Genomic DNA, 15216 nt, shown 5'->3' with positions numbered 1-15216 from the left:
GGGGCTTTCTGACCTCAAGAAAACTTGGGGGCGCGCACCCTCGGCCACAGCTTCCTCTACCTCGTCTCACGGGCTTCCCCGCAATGGGCTCCCTCCCTCTCTCTCGCGGCAGCGCAGCGGGGGGCATGGGAGGGAGCAAGCGCATGCCTCGGTGGCGGTACTCACCTGCCAGCGGTAGCCTGCATGACACTCTTTCCGTTTCGCTCTCCAAACGTCCGGTCAAAGAAGTGCTTGTGGTTCTTGACGAGATAGTCGTTGGCGTACGGCTGGCCGCCAAACTTGTAGATGCGCTGCAGAATCTTGTACCCCGCCGCGTAGCCGAGGCCGGGAAAGAGCGAGACAAACTTGGTGCCGAGCGAGGCGTGCGCCTTGTCCTTGAAGACAACTTGCGCCATCTGTTGCGACCGAGCCCAGCCAAAGATGAAAGCGCCGTCAGCCTCTCTGGGCCTTCTCTACACACTGCAATCTGCCCCCCCCCCCCCCCCGAGGGCTTGCTGCAATCCCCCGATCTTGCACCCCCCCCTCTCCATCACCTGCCTCAGCCTACTCTGCCCTTCGAAACACAGCTCTCGCCGCATCGGCCCCGCTCGGCGCACCAACGGCAGCAGGCAGCGCTGAGAAGCCGCCTCACATCTAAGCTCTGCTTCCCCGCCCCGCCCCGCCCCCACCTCTCTCCCTTCTGCTCTTCCTTGCTCTTTGCATCTCACTCTCCCCTCGCTCGCCGCATCTGCTTTACGCTTTCTCTTTGCCCCCCTCCTCCCCCCTTCTTTGTGCGCGCAAAACGCACCTTGATGCTGGCGTCCTTGTTGCTCATCAGGCGCTTGGCGACGGTGTCGACGGGGTGGAAGACGAGGAGCTCGGCGACGCCCGACGTGCCCGAGCCGAGCAGGCGCGCCTGGGCCGAGTCGCGCGACTTGCCGAGAGGGGGCGACATGGGTGCCGTGTGTGGTTGGTGGTTGGTGGTGGTGAGGGGCGTGCGGGGGTGTGAGGGTAGGGAAGCAAAGGGCGAGCAGAGAGGAGGCAAGGGGCGAGCATCCAGGCGCGACTTTGGCTGCTGCGCGTGCGCCGCGAAGATTAGGCGCCAGGCGCTGAAATCAGCAGCGCCGGCCGCCGCGGGTGCGGCGGCAGCGCGAGGCGCGCTCGGGCATGAGAGCAGTCAAGGAAGCCTTGCGCGCGCCCCAGAATTCTATTCACGCGGCGGCGGCGCCGAGAGGAGCGCCGACGTCGGACGTTCGGACGTGCCGCCGGTGGCCGGCCGCCGGAGAAGGAGGGGGCGGGGGCGCCGCGAGGGCAGAACGAGAACAGGGCAGCGAGCTCGCAAGGGCTAGTGCTAGATAGACATCAGCTGGCCCCGTCTCGAGGCTACGTCTTAGCCAGAGGCCCCCTCCCACAGCAGCCAAGGTGCAACGGTCAGGCGCGGCCAACGTGCGACGTGATGCCCTGGGCAGCAGCAAGCAAGCAAGCAAAGCACACACACAGGCCTCAAGTCTAGTGTGCCAGCGCCTCGAGCGAGACCCTCGCTGCGGCATTCCTGCACGGTCTCTCTCTCTCTCTCTCTCGCGCCCCCAAAACCCGCTCTTGCGTTCAGGTTGCTTTGCCTCAGACTTGCATCTTGTACACAAACGTCTGCCAAGGGGGCCCAGCAAGCTCACTACGCTCTTTCATGCCGCACCCGCACCCGGGGTGTGATGCGTTGCATCTTTTGTGTGTCATTGTTTGCCTTTCTTTGCCCTCCCCCTCTCCCCCTCTCAGTCCTCATCCTGCCTGCCCATCTGCGGCGCCTTGATGCCCGCCGGCTTGCTCATGATGATCGAGTCGACACTCAGCACGCTCACCGCGGCGCCCGTGGCATAGCGCAGCGCCCAGTACTTTGCCGCCAGCACATCAAAGATCTGCGCCGGCGTCGTCGACGTCGTGCCGTCGGACTCCGGTCCCTTTTTTTGCCAAGGCAAGCGCGCGGGCAACGACGAAAAGTCAGTGGCAAGAGAGAGGAGAGAGAGAGAGAGACGGGGGGGGACTCACCTCAGCCTCAATCTCGACGCCAACGTCTGCATTGGCGGCATTGGCATGCTTGGAGAAGAGCTTCGCCACCACCTCCGTCGCGTCGAGGCCGGCATTCTCGGCCAGGGTGCGCGGCACGACCTCGAGGGCCTCGGCAAACTTGCGGATGGCATGCTGGTTGAGGCCGGGCGTCTTTTCGCCATAGGCGGCCACGCGGCGCGCCAGCGCCACCTCCGTCGCGCCGGCGCCCGGCACCAGACGGGCATCGCGCGTCAGCGCCTTGATGACGTTGACGCCGTCGTCGATGGCGCGCTCGACGTCGTCGAGATGGTTGGCCGTGGCGCCGCGCAGCACGACGGTGGCCATGCGCGGCCGCGCCTTGCCGCCAGTCTGCCCCTCTTCCTGCCGGAACACCGTGACGCGATCGCCGCCAATCTCCGTCGTCTCCACCACATCCACCCAGCCGGCCTCCTCGGGCGTCGGCGCGCCCATGCGCGCCAGGGGCGTGGCGCCCAGCAGCCGACAGAGGCGCCGCAGCTCAAACTTGCTGAGAATCTTGATGATGAGAATGCCGAAGCGGTTGAGGTAGTGCATCGCCAGCTCGCCCACCGTCGAGCCCGTCACGACGACCTGCACGCCGGCATCGGCAATCTGCCGCACAATCAGCTCCAGCTGCTTCTCCTCGCCCGAACTGAACGTCGACAGCTCCTTGGCGTTGTGCAGCAGCACCGTGCCCTTGGTCTCGGTCTGCGAAATGTCGAGGCCACACGTAAAGACTGCCACCTTTGCGGCGCTGGCCTTCTTGACGACGCCTTCGGGCGAACGGCCAAAGACCATGCCGCGCACCACGCGCGAATCGGCAAGCGAGCCGCCGAGAATCTTGACGACGCGCACGTTGTCAACGTTGAAGTCCTTGAGATACGCCGAGCTCGAGGCGGCGCCCGAGGCGGAAGCATGGGGAAGCACGAGAGACACGGCCTGTGCGACCAGCGGCGCAAGCAGATCCTCTTGCCCGTACTGCTTCGAGGCGAGCGCGGGACGCAGCGCCAACGCAAGCGACTCGGGCGTCGGCGGAGAGGCCAGCGTGGCGACGGAGAGCGCTGGAGAAGAGCGAAGTGCCGCGCGTGTGAGCGGACGTGTGCCAAATTGCAACGAGGCGTTTGCTGGCGCGTGAGACACAGAGCTGTAGCTGCCCTCCAGAGTGGCGAAGCGAAAGAATCGTACCCTCAACATGGCCTGCCCGAAAGCAGAACGTGCCGTCGTGCTACTTGCCGCTCGCTCCCGTCTCCTCCATCGTGCCTACCTCTGTGCGAGCCGCCGCCTGCTTCATGCCCCTCGGCCCTCTTGTGGAGGGCGCCCCAACCCACACCACACGAGGCGGAACGACGCAACTCACTCTCGAGCTCCTCGAGTGCCTTGTCGCGCGCCAGCTCGTATCCTTGCAGGATCTCCGAGGGGTGCAATCCCATCGTGATGAGGTATTCCGCCTTGTGCAGCTGCGCATCATCAAGGAGGTTGCGAGGTATCGTCAGTGGTCGCCCTTCGGCAGCACAGCCACGCAACGCGCGACACGCAGCAGTGCCAGGCTGTACCAGTGCTGCCCCCCCCCCCCGCGCGACGAGAGGGCAAGAGCAGGTACTCACAAGTTCGCCGGCCAGCATGACTACGAGGGCAGAGCCATCTCCCAGCTCTGCCTCCTGCTGTCCCGAGGCCATGACCAAGAGCTTTGCCACGGGGTGCGCCACGTCCAGCCTGTAGTGGGGCGGCGTTCACATCACTGCGTCAGCCCATCGCGCAGAGTCAAAGAGACATCGCTGCGGCAAGCGCGGCGCATAGCTCGCGGCCCCACACGCACTCGCGCAGAATCGTGGCCGAGTCGCTCGTGACAAAGACGCGCGAGAGGTGGTTGATGAGAATCTTGTTCTTGCCATTCGGGCCAAAGGAGGTGCGCAGCATCGACGAGAGCTCCGTGGCGGCTTGGATGTTGCTGCGCACAGCAAGGCAAGAGGAACGAGAGAGATGCATCAGCACAGTGCAGATGCGGCGAAGCAGGCGGCGCTGGGCCGCGGCCAAGGACGCACCGCAGCACGGCATCCTCGATGCCCTGCGAGACCTTGTAGCCCTCCTTGAAGATGGGCATGCCCGCGCTGCGTCGCACCGCGCTGTCAGCTTGTGGAGCTCTCTCGCGCACGCAGCGCGCAGTGTGCCTTACCGCGGGACTTTGAGCGACATGCTGGGCGAGCGAGAGCGGGGGGTGTGAGGCGTCAGGAAGGCAGTCGAAGGCGCGCGCCGGGCGGAGAGGCGAGTGCAGGTGCGCGTTGCACGTCTGAGCGCGCCGCCGAGGACGCGCATCGGCCATGCGCGGCCGCGAAGCGCCGTCGCCGAGCCAGAGGCAGAGCGGCGTGCACGTGCAGCTGAAATTTCAAAGCGGCCGCGCCTGCCGCGCCCCTCGTCGTCGGCGGACACCCGCTCAGAGGCACCGGTGTGCGTGGCTGCGGCGCCGCATGGGCGCGAGCGCAGGGATGCGCTGCGCGATGACTCTTCGAGCGAGGCTGCTCAGTCAGCGCACATCGCACGGCGCACGCAGAGCAGAGAAGCAGGCCGGCGTCAGTCGATGATCGGCAGAGTCAAGTGACGCGCGCGCGCGCTGTTGGTCTCTCGTCGCCGGCTGGCGGCCGCCTTTGCGCTGCCAGTGCGTGGCGCGCGAAAGGCGGCGGCTGCGCTGCTTGCGCGCGCGCGAGACTTTCTTCTCGCGCTGCGGCGCCTCGTCTTGCCGCGCTCGGCCTTGCCGCGCCGCTTCCTTCCTCTCCCTCATCCCGGCGGCCGCACTCCCTCCTCCACCGCATCGGCCTACATTCCACCCTGTCCACACCTCCACGACCCACCTCACGACCCTTCTCTGACTGGCTGAACGCACCCACCTCCCGCCTCCCGTCTCGCCCACGCAGCGCTCGCCCGTCATGGACGTGCGTGTCTTCTCGTCCGGCCGCCCCTGCACCCCCCGCTGACGCACCTTGCCTTGCACAGCCCGCATACGTGCAGCAGCTGCACACGCTGCTCCAGCAGAGCAATGTCCCCGACACGGCCACCGTCAAGGCTGCCACGGCGCAGCTGGCGGCCATGTTCAAGGTGCGTGGCGGCGAGCGAGGGCAGCCCTGGCAGCGGCTGACGGTGGGCGTGTCGTCGTCGTCGTCGTCGTCGTCGTCGTGCAGAACCCGGCCTGCGTGCCGGCCCTCTTTGGTGAGTGCTGCCAGTCTCGCCGGCTGCGACACGCCGAGGCTCACCCATCTCCACTCGCAGAGATCCTCGCCTCGTCGCCCGACCTCGCCGTGCGCCAGCTGGCGGCCGTCGAGATGCGCAAGCGCCTCAGCAAGAGCGGCGGCAAGGTGTGGCTCAAGCAGGCCGTCGATGTGCGGGCGGGCATCAAGGCGCGCCTGCTCGAGATCATCGCCAAGGAGGACAGGTGGGTGCTTGGCCAGCTGCGAACCCCCCGCCAGCAGGCTGCTGACGCTCCCGTGGCTGCAGCACACTGGTGCGCAACGCCATCTCGCGCGTCATCTCGGAGATTGCCAAGAAGGAGCTGCTGGCCGGCACATGGCCGGAGCTGCTGCCGTTCCTCTTCGGCGCCGCAGACTCGCCGACGGCGTCGCACCGCCAAGTCTCGATCTTCGTCTTCTTTACCGTGCTCGAGACGTTTGTCGACGGCGGCGAGAAGCTCGAGGCCTACCTGCCGCAGATCCTCGCCGTGTTCGCAAAGAGCCTGCAGGACCCAGAGAGCATCGAGGTGCGCATCACCACGGTTCGGTGAGTCGCGCCAGAGACTGTGCAGCTCTGCCGGACATGGACTCATCCTTCCTGGCAGCGCGCTCGGCAAGGTCGCCGAGAACCTCGAGTCGGACGCGGGACAGGACCTGACGACGATGCAGCAAGCCATCCCTCAGATGGTGCGCGTGCTGCACGACTGTCTCGAGCAGTCGCACACCGAGGGCGTGCGGCAGGTGCTCGACGTCTTCGAGTCGCTCTGCATGCTCGAGTCGCCCGTCATCAGCAACTCGGTGCCCGACCTCATCGAGTTTTTCCTCACCAACGGCGCCAACACGGAGCACGAGGAGTCGCTTCGCATCATGTGCTTCAACTCGCTCATCTGGACATGCCAGTACAAGCGCAGCAAGGTGCAGGCTCTCGGTCTCGCCAAGCCGATGATCGAGCGTCTGATGCCCGTCGTCACGGAGGAGGACCCCGACGAGCCGGACGAGGACTCGCCGTCTCGACTGGCGCTGCGCGTCATCGACGGCCTGGCCACCGAGCTGCCGCCGAACCACGTCTTCCCGCCGCTGCTCGAGCAGATGCAGGCGTACATGGGCCACGCCAGCCCACATCACCGCAAGGCCGCGCTCATGGCCTTTGGCGTCAGCGTCGAGGGGTGCAGCGAGTACATTCGGCCACACATGGAGCAGCTGTGGCCGTTCATCGAGGCCGGTCTGCGGGACGGCGATGTGATTGTGCGCAAGGCGGCCTGCATCTCCCTCGGATGCCTCTGCGAGAGTCTCGACGACGAGTGTGCCAAGCGGCACGCCGTGCTGCTGCCGCTCATCATGGAGCTCGTCAACCAGTCCGAGACGCAGGGACAGGCCTGCACCGCCCTCGACTCGCTCCTCGAGGTGATGGGCGACGACATCAGCCAGTACCTGCCCGCCATCATGGAGCGTCTTGCCGGTCTGCTCGACTCGGCCCCCATTGCCGTCAAGGCCACGGTGACGGGCGCCATCGGCTCGGCGGCACACGCCTCCAAGGCCGGCTTTACGCCGTACTTCCAGCAGACGATGCAGCGCATGACGCCGCATCTGCTGCTCAGCGAGGAGGGCGACGAGATGGACCTGCGCGGCATCACCACCGACACGATTGGCACGTTTGCCGAGGCCGTGGGCAAGGAGGCCTTCCGGCCGTACTTTGCCGAGCTGATGAAGCACTCGTTCCAGAGCATGACGCTCGAGTCGCCGCGGCTCCGCGAGTGCGCCTTCATCTTCTTTGCCGTCATGGCGCGCGTCTTTGGCGAGGAGTTTGCGCCGTACCTCGAGCACGTCGTGCCTGCGCTGCTGGCGTCGTTCAAGCAGGCCGAGCACGACCCCGTGCCTGGCGCGGCGGGCGACGGCACCGTCTCGGGCGCCGGCGTCGGCACGTCGGCAGAGGGCGACTTTGTCACGACGGATGATGGCGACGACGAGTACATCGACCTCGAGGAACTCAACGACTCCTTCCTCAACGTCAACTCTGCCATTGCCGTCGAGAAGGAGGTGGCCGCCGACTCGCTGGGCGAGATTTTCGTCTACACCAAGGCGGCCTTCCTGCCGTACCTCTCGGCCTCGATTGAGGAGATGACCAACCTGCTCGAGCACTTCTACCAGGGCATCCGCAAGAGTGCCGTCTCGAGTCTCTTTGCCGCCATCAACACGCTCAACGAGCTCAGCGCGCCGCAAGACTGGCAGCCCGGACTCAACGTCGAGGTGCCGCTCAACGCAGACGTGCAGCAGCTCGTCGACGCCGTCATTCCGCAGATTCTCAGCGCCTGGGCCGACGAGGATGACCGGTGAGTGTGTCGGTGACTGGTTCGTTGCTGCGGTGGCCTGGCCTGCCACGGCGCGGCTCTGGCTGGCTGGCTGGCTGGCTGGCTCCTTGCTCGATGATGAGAAACCTCAGATCTCAGCTCACTACGACGTGAGACGCACTTGATGCGACTCCGAATGATCACACACTGTTCCCTATTACCTGAGAACAAGGAGCCGCCGTTGCCACCGCGCTTGCCGTCATGTGCCGCCTGCATCGCGCTGACGCATCCGCACACCGCTGACGCATCCGCACACCGCAGGACCACGGCCATCGAGTTCTGCCACTCGCTCTCCGAGTGCCTCAACAAGAACGGCCCGGGCATCATCGCCAGTGAGTCGCTTGACCGTGCCCTGCCGCACTCCGATGCTCACCGTCCCCTCCTCGCGCAGAGCACGCAGACCAAGTATGCAACTACGCCGCCGAGATTCTCGACCAAAAATCGATGGCCCAGATCGACACGGAGTCGCCCGAGGAGTCGGGCGTCGAGGACATTTCCGAGTACGAGTCGGTGCTCATCGGCGCGGCAATGGATCTGGTCGGCGCCATGGCGGCCGTCTTTGGCGGCGACTTTGTCGACCCGCTCGGCGCGCTGCTGCCCAAGATCACAAAGTACTACTCGCCCGCACGCAGCTCGACGGATCGCGGAGCGGCCATGGGCAGCCTGGGCGAGATCATCGTCGGCATGAAGCAGGCCATCACGCCGCTGACGGGCGAGGTGAGTCCAGGGCGTGGCAGCACGGCGCCAGCGCAGTGGCTCACCCCCTTCTTCCTCAATCAGCTCCTCACGACGCTCTCTCGCGCGCTGCAAGACGAGGAGGCCGCCGTGCGTTCCAACGCCGCCTTTGCCTCGGGCTGTCTCATCGAGTACACGCAAACGGACCTCTCCGAGCACTTTCCCGCGCTGCTCAACGCCATCCGGCCCATGTTCACGCCTGCCGCCGCCGACGAGCGCGAGGAGATCAGCAATGCGCGCGACAACGCCTGCGGCTGTCTCTCGCGCATGATTTTGCGCAAGCAAGACGCCGTGCCGCTCGAGCAGGCGCTGCCCATTCTGCTCTCCTCCATGCCCCTCAAGCGCGACTTTGCCGAGTGGACGCCCGTGCTGCAGTGCTTCATGACGCTCCTGCAGGCCAACGACGGCGCGGCAATGACGCACGTCGATGCCATTCTCCAGCTCTTCGCCCACGTCCTCGCCGATGCAGACGAGCCGCTGGACGCAAAGACGCGCGGCCAGCTCGTCGGCTTCGTCTCGAGCCTCAATGCGCAGGCGCCCGAGAAGATTCAGGCGGCGGGATTGCAACCATACCTGGTCTGAGGCGGGCCCAGCGGGCCTCGCCGACGTCGCTTCTCTCTCTCTCTCCGTCACCCTCCTTGTGCTTCCATCGCGACCCCCTAGACACACGCTCTCTCTCTCTCTGATCCACCCCGAGCTCTCTACCTATTCGTCCCTTGCCGTGGCCTAAAACATCCTTTGAGTATCCCCTACAACGTCGAGGGAGCCGCAGCGGCGCTGCGTATGGCGAAGGCCGACAACGGGAAGGCGGGTGCGGCGCGTGCGACGTTGAGGGCCTGCGTGGCGCGACTCAGAGACACTTGCTGCGGCGCGACGCGCGTGCGGGCGGGCGGGCGGGGGGGGGGGGGCAGCAGCGGACTCTCTGCCGAAGTGTGTTGCGTCTCGGAGCCTCGCAGCCTCGCCTCGCAGCCATAGCAGCCTCCTCGAGTTTCATTGCAAGCGCCGCTTTCAGCATGTTTTGAAGCGCTCCTCCAGCCGACTCCCGCTCTTCGAGTACGCGAGAACTGCGTCGCAGAGAGAACCCGGGGGGGCCGCAAAGCAGGCCCGTCGTGCCCACGCGTGGAATACGCAGCCGAGCTTGCCATGCGCCAGTCCGCGACATGGGCGCTCGCCGCAAACCGCAGCATGCTGGGCGTGGGGGCGACGACGCATTGTGCAATGCACCTTGCCCTGTTTACCCCTGCGGACCGGAGCGCGCCGCACCGCTCGCGCCCGCGCGCCCTCCATGCTATCAAACGGCTTTCATTCTAATGGTCGCCGCGTGTCGTGGCCGCCGTATCTTGGTACTGCCACAGGCCGGCCACTCCCGCCTCATGCTGCTGCTGTGCGCCCGCCTGCATGTCCCACGCGAGCATCTCCTCCTCGCCAGCGCCAGGCTGCCGCCGCGGCGCCGCAACCGCCGCCGCACCGCCATGCTGCGGCTGCGCGTCGGCAGCGGCGCGGCCCAGGCGCACCTCGCTGTCGCGTAGCGCCGTCAGTTCGGCAGAGAGGGTGCGTCCGGCGACTAGGAAGCCGGTGGTGGAGCCGAGGAGAAAGGAGAGGCCGAGCGTGCGGTTGGGCGTGAGACGCAGCAGGGGACGGAGAAGCAAGGCTGGCCGTGGAAGTTGGGGCAAGGAGCTGTCAGGATATGGCGTTACAAGGCCTGCTGAGCTATGCCGATGCCCCGGAGTGTATGTGCTGCCCCAGAGAGGCCGATGTTCGCCACAGCGGCAGCCGCGCTGGCTGCGTCCTCGGCGCGCTCTCCTGCGGCGGCCAGGCGTGACTGGGCATCGCCCTCAATGTCCTGCCAGCCCGCCAAGATGTGACCAACTGCCACGCCAACCCTCAACTTCTCTGCCCTTCCGATTGGCGCCACATGCCCGCGCCCACTCACCTCCGCCCACGCCCGCGGCCATGCCAGCGACGAGGCCGCGCGTCTGCGCCTGCTTCTGTGCGCGCGCCACCTCGGGCAGCGGCAGGGGCTTCGTGCGGCGCCGCACCGGTGCCGACGCCGGCGCGGCGGCATCCTGTGGCGGCGGAGGGAAGACGTCGTAGGAGGAGGACATGGGGAGAGAGAGAGGAGCGGACGGCGCGATGATGCGGTGCGGAGAGTCAGAGGAGAGTGGTGCTGCGCGCATCTACATGCGCCGGTGCCACGGCGGCGCGCCCGAGCGAGGACGTGCAGGGGAGGTGGAGGCACCTGCACCCGCCCAGGCCGCCGAACGCCGCGGCCGTGGCGCGGCGTGCCGCCTCCGCGAGCGCTCGCATGCTGCCCTCGCTAGCCGCCATGGTCGGCACGGGGGATGCACACCTCGGCCCTCTCCCATGTCGTGCGCTTCCCTGCAGCACGCACCCATCAACGACGCATCCGCCATGCAGATCTGTCTGTGCAGCATGAGGATTCGCCTCGCGCGCGCGTGCCAGGCGCCATGTGCGGCCGTGGCAAAGGCGGGCCCCTGTGTTGGTTGCCGCGCCGCGCGCCGCGCGCCTCATCACGGGCGGCGGCGATGAGGCTCGCCTCGCCCACTGGCTTCTGCGGCTCGAACTGCGGTGGACGATGCAATGTGCAGATGGACGCCCTCTGCCAAGCGCCTGCCTCTCGGGATGAGGAGACAGGGCCGCCGCAGCCGCAGCCGCAGCCGCGAGATGGGCGGCGGCAAGCAACACGCACGCAACACGCGCGCCCCTGACGCGCGCGCGCCGCGTGCCCTGAGCCCAGCGCGAAAGTCGAGATTGACCGCTCAGCAAGCGCATCTTCCTTCGTGCCCGCCATCCCCGCGCCCTCGCTGCGCCTGCAGGTTCCTGCACTCGCCGCACGGCTCGCCCCTCTCAGGCCTCCCGCTCGCAGCCTTCACGACCCCCTCACGACCCTCACAAGCCCGACCTCACGACCCACTTCACGAGCCTTCCTTTTCGCCTCACGTCTCCACCCCGCCTCCCTTCTCGGCCTCTCTCTCATTCGCCAGCATCGTCTCTCGCTCCGGCCCATCTCGCACCCATATATACCTCGCAGCATCGCCCCACCCTCTCGCATCCATCCATCTCGCCTCTCCGGATTCCCAGCTTGTCCACTATGCCCTCGTCGTCGTCGTCATCGTCATCGGCGCCGCACGCTCGTCCGGCGCCACGCCTCGGCCAGAGCAGCCGCGCTGCCAGCGTATCAAGCGGCAGCCGGAGCACTCGCTCCGCCGCCGCCGTCGCCGCCGTCGGCGTCGCTTCCATGCGCGACGTTGCGTCGCTGCACGCCGCCGCCGCGAGCGGCGCGCCAATCACTGCGCCTGCGCTGCCGCGCGGCAGCGGTGCAGAGCCAGCCTACTACCTCGCTCCTCCCGGCTATGCGCGCGCGGCTCGCCTGCCTGGCTCTGCAGGCGAAGCCGGCGGTGTCCCTGCACACCGCTTCTCTGACAGCAAGTCCGCCACGCCCGGCGCCGTCGATGATGATGAGGCGCCATCCGTGCCGGCGGCAACATTGAACGCGGGCGGCTACTGGCCGCCACAAAGCTATGGTGGCCCAGGCAGCTGGCGGAAGAAAGGCGACGGCAATTGGGAGTGGATCGAGGCGGTGGGAGAGATGATTGAGGAGAGTGAGTATGCTTCGGATGCTTCGTGCAAAGGATGTAGCGAGAAGGCGCTGAGAGCCAAGGGACTGCCTGTGCTCGGCCTATCATGCGCCGGTCATGCGCCGCAGTGTCGCGGCCCGGACAGGGAATGGTCGCCAAGAAGCGATTCCTCTCTCATTGCGAACATGCGAAGCGCCACAACTGATGTGCACACATCTTTCCTTCTGCAGCCATCGTGCCCACGCTGCGCCACAACGACTGGAGTCTGCCCCAGGCAAAGCAGATTCTCTCCAGCTGTGCGTTTTCCTCCGCGCTTGCTCTCTTTCCTTGCACGTATGCTGACTTTCGATGGGGGCGCGCGTTCGCCAGGGGCCACGCTCGCCACGCTGCTTGCCGGCACGCAGACGTCGCTGCTCAACTACACTTCGGAGCGCAACGCGTCTTCGCCGACGGGCGGTCTCGTGCTGGGGCTGCTGTACGGCGGCATTGTGCTTGAGATCTGGGGAGCCATTCTGGCCATCAGTCTCATCATCGCCAGCATCACGCTGCAGGCGCCCGAGGCTCCGAACCGCATCAACGGCGCGCCGGGCACCGACGGCGGCGCCGCCTTGGGCCCACTTGGCGTGCCGCGCTACGCCAGTGTGCACGCCGACGGCAGCAGCGTGCTGCTGGCGCAGCCCTCGTCGAGCTCGGCCTCGACGGGCCTCTCAAGCACGGCCCTTGCCGTACTGGATCGCATGACGTACGCATGCGGCGTCATTGTGCCCCTCGGCGGCCTGCTCGAGTTCGTCGCCTTCACTCTCTTTGCCTTTGGCCAGCTGCACGTCTCGCCCACGGCATGGCACGGCGCCGTAGGCCTGGCTGCGGCCCTGGCGTTTTGTGTGGGCACGACGCTGGTCGCCATGTTTGGCGGATGTGTCAGTGCTCGCCGCCGCGCGCGCAAGCTGCAGCGCCAGCACATGAAGACGCCCGCGACGACGATGCGGCGTCATCGATGCGAGGCAGGCACGGCGGAGGATGAGGAAAAGCTCCTGGAGCATGGCGCTGCGAGCGTCGTCGTCGGCTAGACGCGCGCCCGACTGCCGCACTCGCACTGGAAGCGGCAATTCATAACCCTTATCTGTGCCGAGAAGGACGAGGAGCATCTCGTGTGCGAGCGGGGAGGGAGGGCGTTGCGTGCACTCCTCTGTGGCTGCGGCGGTCAGTCGAGTGTGCCGTTCAGTCTGTCCCACGCCCCCAGCGCCGGGCCGACTCGAGCGCCTTGCTGCCCTTGTGGATGAGGTGTGGCGCGTGCCGGTGCCGGTGGAGGTGCGCTTTGGACCGTGCCATCATGCTCCTGCCGTTGGCGCGGCGCGGGCCCCTACGGCGCGCACCCTGCAGCAGCGTCTGCGGGCCACTAGACTCACCGACTCGTCAGGGTGCCGTCCGTCGCCTCTCACCACCATCATCCCTCAGCAGCAGCCGCCAGCGCCCGTGCTCCCTCGGAGCCCTGCGCCTGTTGGCGCCGCCCAGCAGCAGCAGTCTGAGTCCTCACGCTTCGGGGCGCATCGACGAGAGTGCAGCCCAGACCGCCGCAGCCCCTGCCTCACACGTCCTTGCTGGCCCACAGGCCAGCCAGGCAGCCTGGCGCCCCATCCAAGCATCGGCGCCCGCCGCTGCGTCCTCGCTCTTTCGCTCTTCGGCCGCCGTCGCCCGGGGCCATGCCTGCGTCGCATCAGTCTCAGCCGTCGTCGGTGCGCGGCGCCGCGGCGGCGCAGCAGGGGGCGGCAACGCTGCGCCCTGCCTCCTCCTCTGCATCCACCCTCCACGCCGCTGCGGCGGGCGCAGCGGCAGCGCAGCAGCTGCCTCGCTCGCCGACGCCGCGCACTGCGTCGCCGTCGGCGCGTGGCGGGAGCAGCAAGGCGGCACCTGGCAGCAGCGGCAGCAGCCGCTCGACGACGCTGCACACGCCGCACGCTCCGCCGCCGCCACCGCAGCAGCAGCAGCAGCGTGCCGCCGCTGCGCCTTCCGGCTCGCGATCCTCCTCGCCGGCACCGACGACATACCGCTATGCACTCGGCCCTGCGCCCGTGCGCTTTCCCTCTGCCCAGCCCGCCGCCGCCGCGGCCGCGGCTGAGGAGCATCGGGAGGTGCGCAGCCGCAGTCGGAGCGCAGCGGGTGGCGCCGGCCCCTCTGTAGCGCCCGCCCAGCGCAGCAGCGGCAAGCTCGGCAGCTCGTCGTCGCATCATCTCGAGGCCGTCGAGGCCGGCGCGAGCTCGCGTGTCCGCACGCAGTCGTCGCCGTCGCCCTCGCCACTCTTCACCACCACGCCCTTGCCCACGTCTGCCTCCTCCGCTTCGCTCGCTGCCCGCCCTCCTCACGATCCTCACGCCTCTGCAACAACAAACGAAGCCACTCCTCTGCTGCGTCCGCCGCTGCGCTTCGGCTCCCGTCCAAACTCGCAAGTCTTCACCTCCTTTCCCTTTCCCCATCCCACCGCCACGCCCCCACTGGCTGCGGCCGGACAGCGCAGCTGGCTGTCGCGCCTCTGGAGTCGACGCGGCAGCTCATCAGTTGCTCCCGAGCCCGACGCCGCGATCGCGACGCCCCACTCCATCAAGCCCTGCGCCGCCGCGGCGGATCCAGAGGATCCGTACGGCTATCGCGCCCTCGCAGGCCCCGCATTGCTGCCCGCATTCCACGCGCCCCGCCTGGCGCTGGCACGCGAAGGCATCTCGCTGCGCGCAGGCAGACGCCTGGCGTGCGGCCTGGCAGCCGCCGGCGTGCTCGTGCTGCTGCTGGGCTATGCTTTCACGATGGCGGGCGTCATCTTGCAGGGCGCTCACTGGCCTGGCTTGGGCGAAGGCCTCGCTGCCGCCGCCGGGTGATAGCTCCGTTGCCCCCTCTTCCCCCCCTCCCCCCCCCCGGTCTGCTTTCTTTCGAAGGAATTGTCTAATCAATGTCGTCTCGCGCTCTCTCATAAGCAGCAACCAGTGCAGCACGCAGCCAGTCTCGCCGCTCTCGGACGCTGCTTGCTTACTGCTGCTGCTGGCTGCCCGCTGCCCGCTGGGGCAGGACGTCCAAACCGTCCATGGCACGGCAGGTCCTGCTGAGCGTCACACCGGCCCACAGCCTGCCCTTTCTCCGTTGCGCAGCGCCAGGGCGCATACGGGCACGCAGAGGGTGGCGGGCACGCAGAGGGTGGCAGGGGCGAGGCCATGGCGTGCGGTGCGCTGTCTCGCACGCGCAGAAGTCTTGTGTCACGATGAAACATTTCTCGATCATCTCCCCGTGCCC

General features: G+C 67.4%; 6 protein-coding genes across 6 annotated transcripts in view; 3 read left to right on the top strand and 3 right to left on the bottom strand.

Moving 5' to 3' along the window:
- FA09DRAFT_323321 (putative GGC1-protein of the mitochondrial carrier family) overlaps positions 1-934 on the bottom strand; it is a gene marked incomplete at both ends in the record, with an annotated part of 2506 nt that extends 1572 nt beyond the window's left edge. The window contains 2 exons of the mRNA XM_025741084.1: positions 166-395; positions 788-934. Coding sequence (XP_025595171.1) covers positions 166-395; positions 788-934 — 377 coding nt within the window. The remainder of the gene's footprint in view (positions 1-165; positions 396-787) is intronic.
- Positions 935-1683: 749 nt separating this feature from the next.
- Positions 1684-4307, bottom strand: FA09DRAFT_363309 (putative CCT8-component of chaperonin-containing T-complex). Its single transcript, XM_025745571.1, has 7 exons — positions 4214-4307; positions 4083-4148; positions 3857-3988; positions 3645-3753; positions 3398-3497; positions 2023-3101; positions 1684-1934 (listed from the first exon to the last, which is right to left on the bottom strand). The coding sequence occupies exons 1-7, from the start codon at positions 4231-4233 to the stop codon at positions 1749-1751; spliced, it is 1692 nt and encodes a 563-aa protein (XP_025595170.1). The 5' UTR covers positions 4234-4307; the 3' UTR covers positions 1684-1748.
- A 501-nt stretch (positions 4308-4808) lies between these two features.
- On the top strand, positions 4809-9092 carry FA09DRAFT_332552 (ARM repeat-containing protein). The gene is made up of 9 exons (XM_025743500.1): positions 4809-4967; positions 5029-5130; positions 5214-5241; positions 5302-5464; positions 5527-5805; positions 5864-7588; positions 7868-7938; positions 7998-8323; positions 8387-9092. The coding sequence occupies exons 1-9, from the start codon at positions 4962-4964 to the stop codon at positions 8921-8923; spliced, it is 3237 nt and encodes a 1078-aa protein (XP_025595169.1). The 5' UTR covers positions 4809-4961; the 3' UTR covers positions 8924-9092.
- Positions 9093-9648: 556 nt separating this feature from the next.
- FA09DRAFT_341612 (hypothetical protein) lies at positions 9649-10446 on the bottom strand (the record flags this gene model as incomplete). The annotated part of the gene is made up of 2 exons (XM_025744472.1): positions 9649-9905; positions 10275-10446. The coding sequence occupies 2 exons, from the start codon at positions 10444-10446 to the stop codon at positions 9649-9651; spliced, it is 429 nt and encodes a 142-aa protein (XP_025595168.1).
- A 978-nt stretch (positions 10447-11424) lies between these two features.
- FA09DRAFT_332550 (hypothetical protein) lies at positions 11425-13065 on the top strand. The gene is made up of 3 exons (XM_025743499.1): positions 11425-11964; positions 12171-12236; positions 12310-13065. The coding sequence occupies exons 1-3, from the start codon at positions 11454-11456 to the stop codon at positions 13005-13007; spliced, it is 1275 nt and encodes a 424-aa protein (XP_025595167.1). The 5' UTR covers positions 11425-11453; the 3' UTR covers positions 13008-13065.
- A 293-nt stretch (positions 13066-13358) lies between these two features.
- Positions 13359-14833, top strand: FA09DRAFT_332548 (hypothetical protein). The gene has a single exon (XM_025743498.1). It carries the CDS (start codon positions 13641-13643, stop codon positions 14805-14807), a length of 1167 nt encoding a protein of 388 aa, XP_025595166.1. The 5' UTR covers positions 13359-13640; the 3' UTR covers positions 14808-14833.
- The last annotated feature ends 383 nt before the right edge of the window (positions 14834-15216 follow it).

Source organism: Tilletiopsis washingtonensis, assembly GCF_003144115.1.
Source record: "Tilletiopsis washingtonensis strain MCA 4186 unplaced genomic scaffold FA09scaffold_26, whole genome shotgun sequence".
In the NCBI taxonomy this organism is placed as follows: domain Eukaryota; kingdom Fungi; phylum Basidiomycota; class Exobasidiomycetes; order Entylomatales; genus Tilletiopsis; species Tilletiopsis washingtonensis.
The sequence above is the reverse complement of the archived record's forward strand: the minus strand, read 5'-3'. Positions and strand labels throughout refer to the sequence as shown.

What these genes read in the sequence shown, in the direction of transcription:
- FA09DRAFT_363309 (XM_025745571.1), bottom strand. Translation starts at nt 4,233, where the DNA reads ATGTCGCTCAAAGTCCCGCG. An exon ending in ATCGAGGATGCCGTGCTGCG is followed by an intron (nt 3,989 to 4,082) that starts GTGCGTCCTTGG and finishes TGCTGTGCGCAG; the next exon opens with CAACATCCAAGCCGCCACGG. An exon ending in GCGTCGAGATTGAGGCTGAG is followed by an intron (nt 1,935 to 2,022) that starts GTGAGTCCCCCC and finishes TGGCAAAAAAAG; the next exon opens with GGACCGGAGTCCGACGGCAC.
- FA09DRAFT_332550 (XM_025743499.1), top strand. Translation starts at nt 11,454, where the DNA reads ATGCCCTCGTCGTCGTCGTCATCGTCATCGGCGCCGCACGCTCGTCCG. An exon ending in GGGAGAGATGATTGAGGAGA is followed by an intron (nt 11,965 to 12,170) that starts GTGAGTATGCTT and finishes TTCCTTCTGCAG; the next exon opens with CCATCGTGCCCACGCTGCGC. An exon ending in AAAGCAGATTCTCTCCAGCT is followed by an intron (nt 12,237 to 12,309) that starts GTGCGTTTTCCT and finishes CGCGTTCGCCAG; the next exon opens with GGGCCACGCTCGCCACGCTG.
- FA09DRAFT_332548 (XM_025743498.1), top strand. Translation starts at nt 13,641, where the DNA reads ATGCCTGCGTCGCATCAGTCTCAGCCGTCGTCGGTGCGCGGCGCCGCG.
- FA09DRAFT_332552 (XM_025743500.1), top strand. An exon ending in AGCTGGCGGCCATGTTCAAG is followed by an intron (nt 5,131 to 5,213) that starts GTGCGTGGCGGC and finishes GTCGTCGTGCAG; the next exon opens with AACCCGGCCTGCGTGCCGGC. An exon ending in GTGCGCATCACCACGGTTCG is followed by an intron (nt 5,806 to 5,863) that starts GTGAGTCGCGCC and finishes CCTTCCTGGCAG; the next exon opens with CGCGCTCGGCAAGGTCGCCG.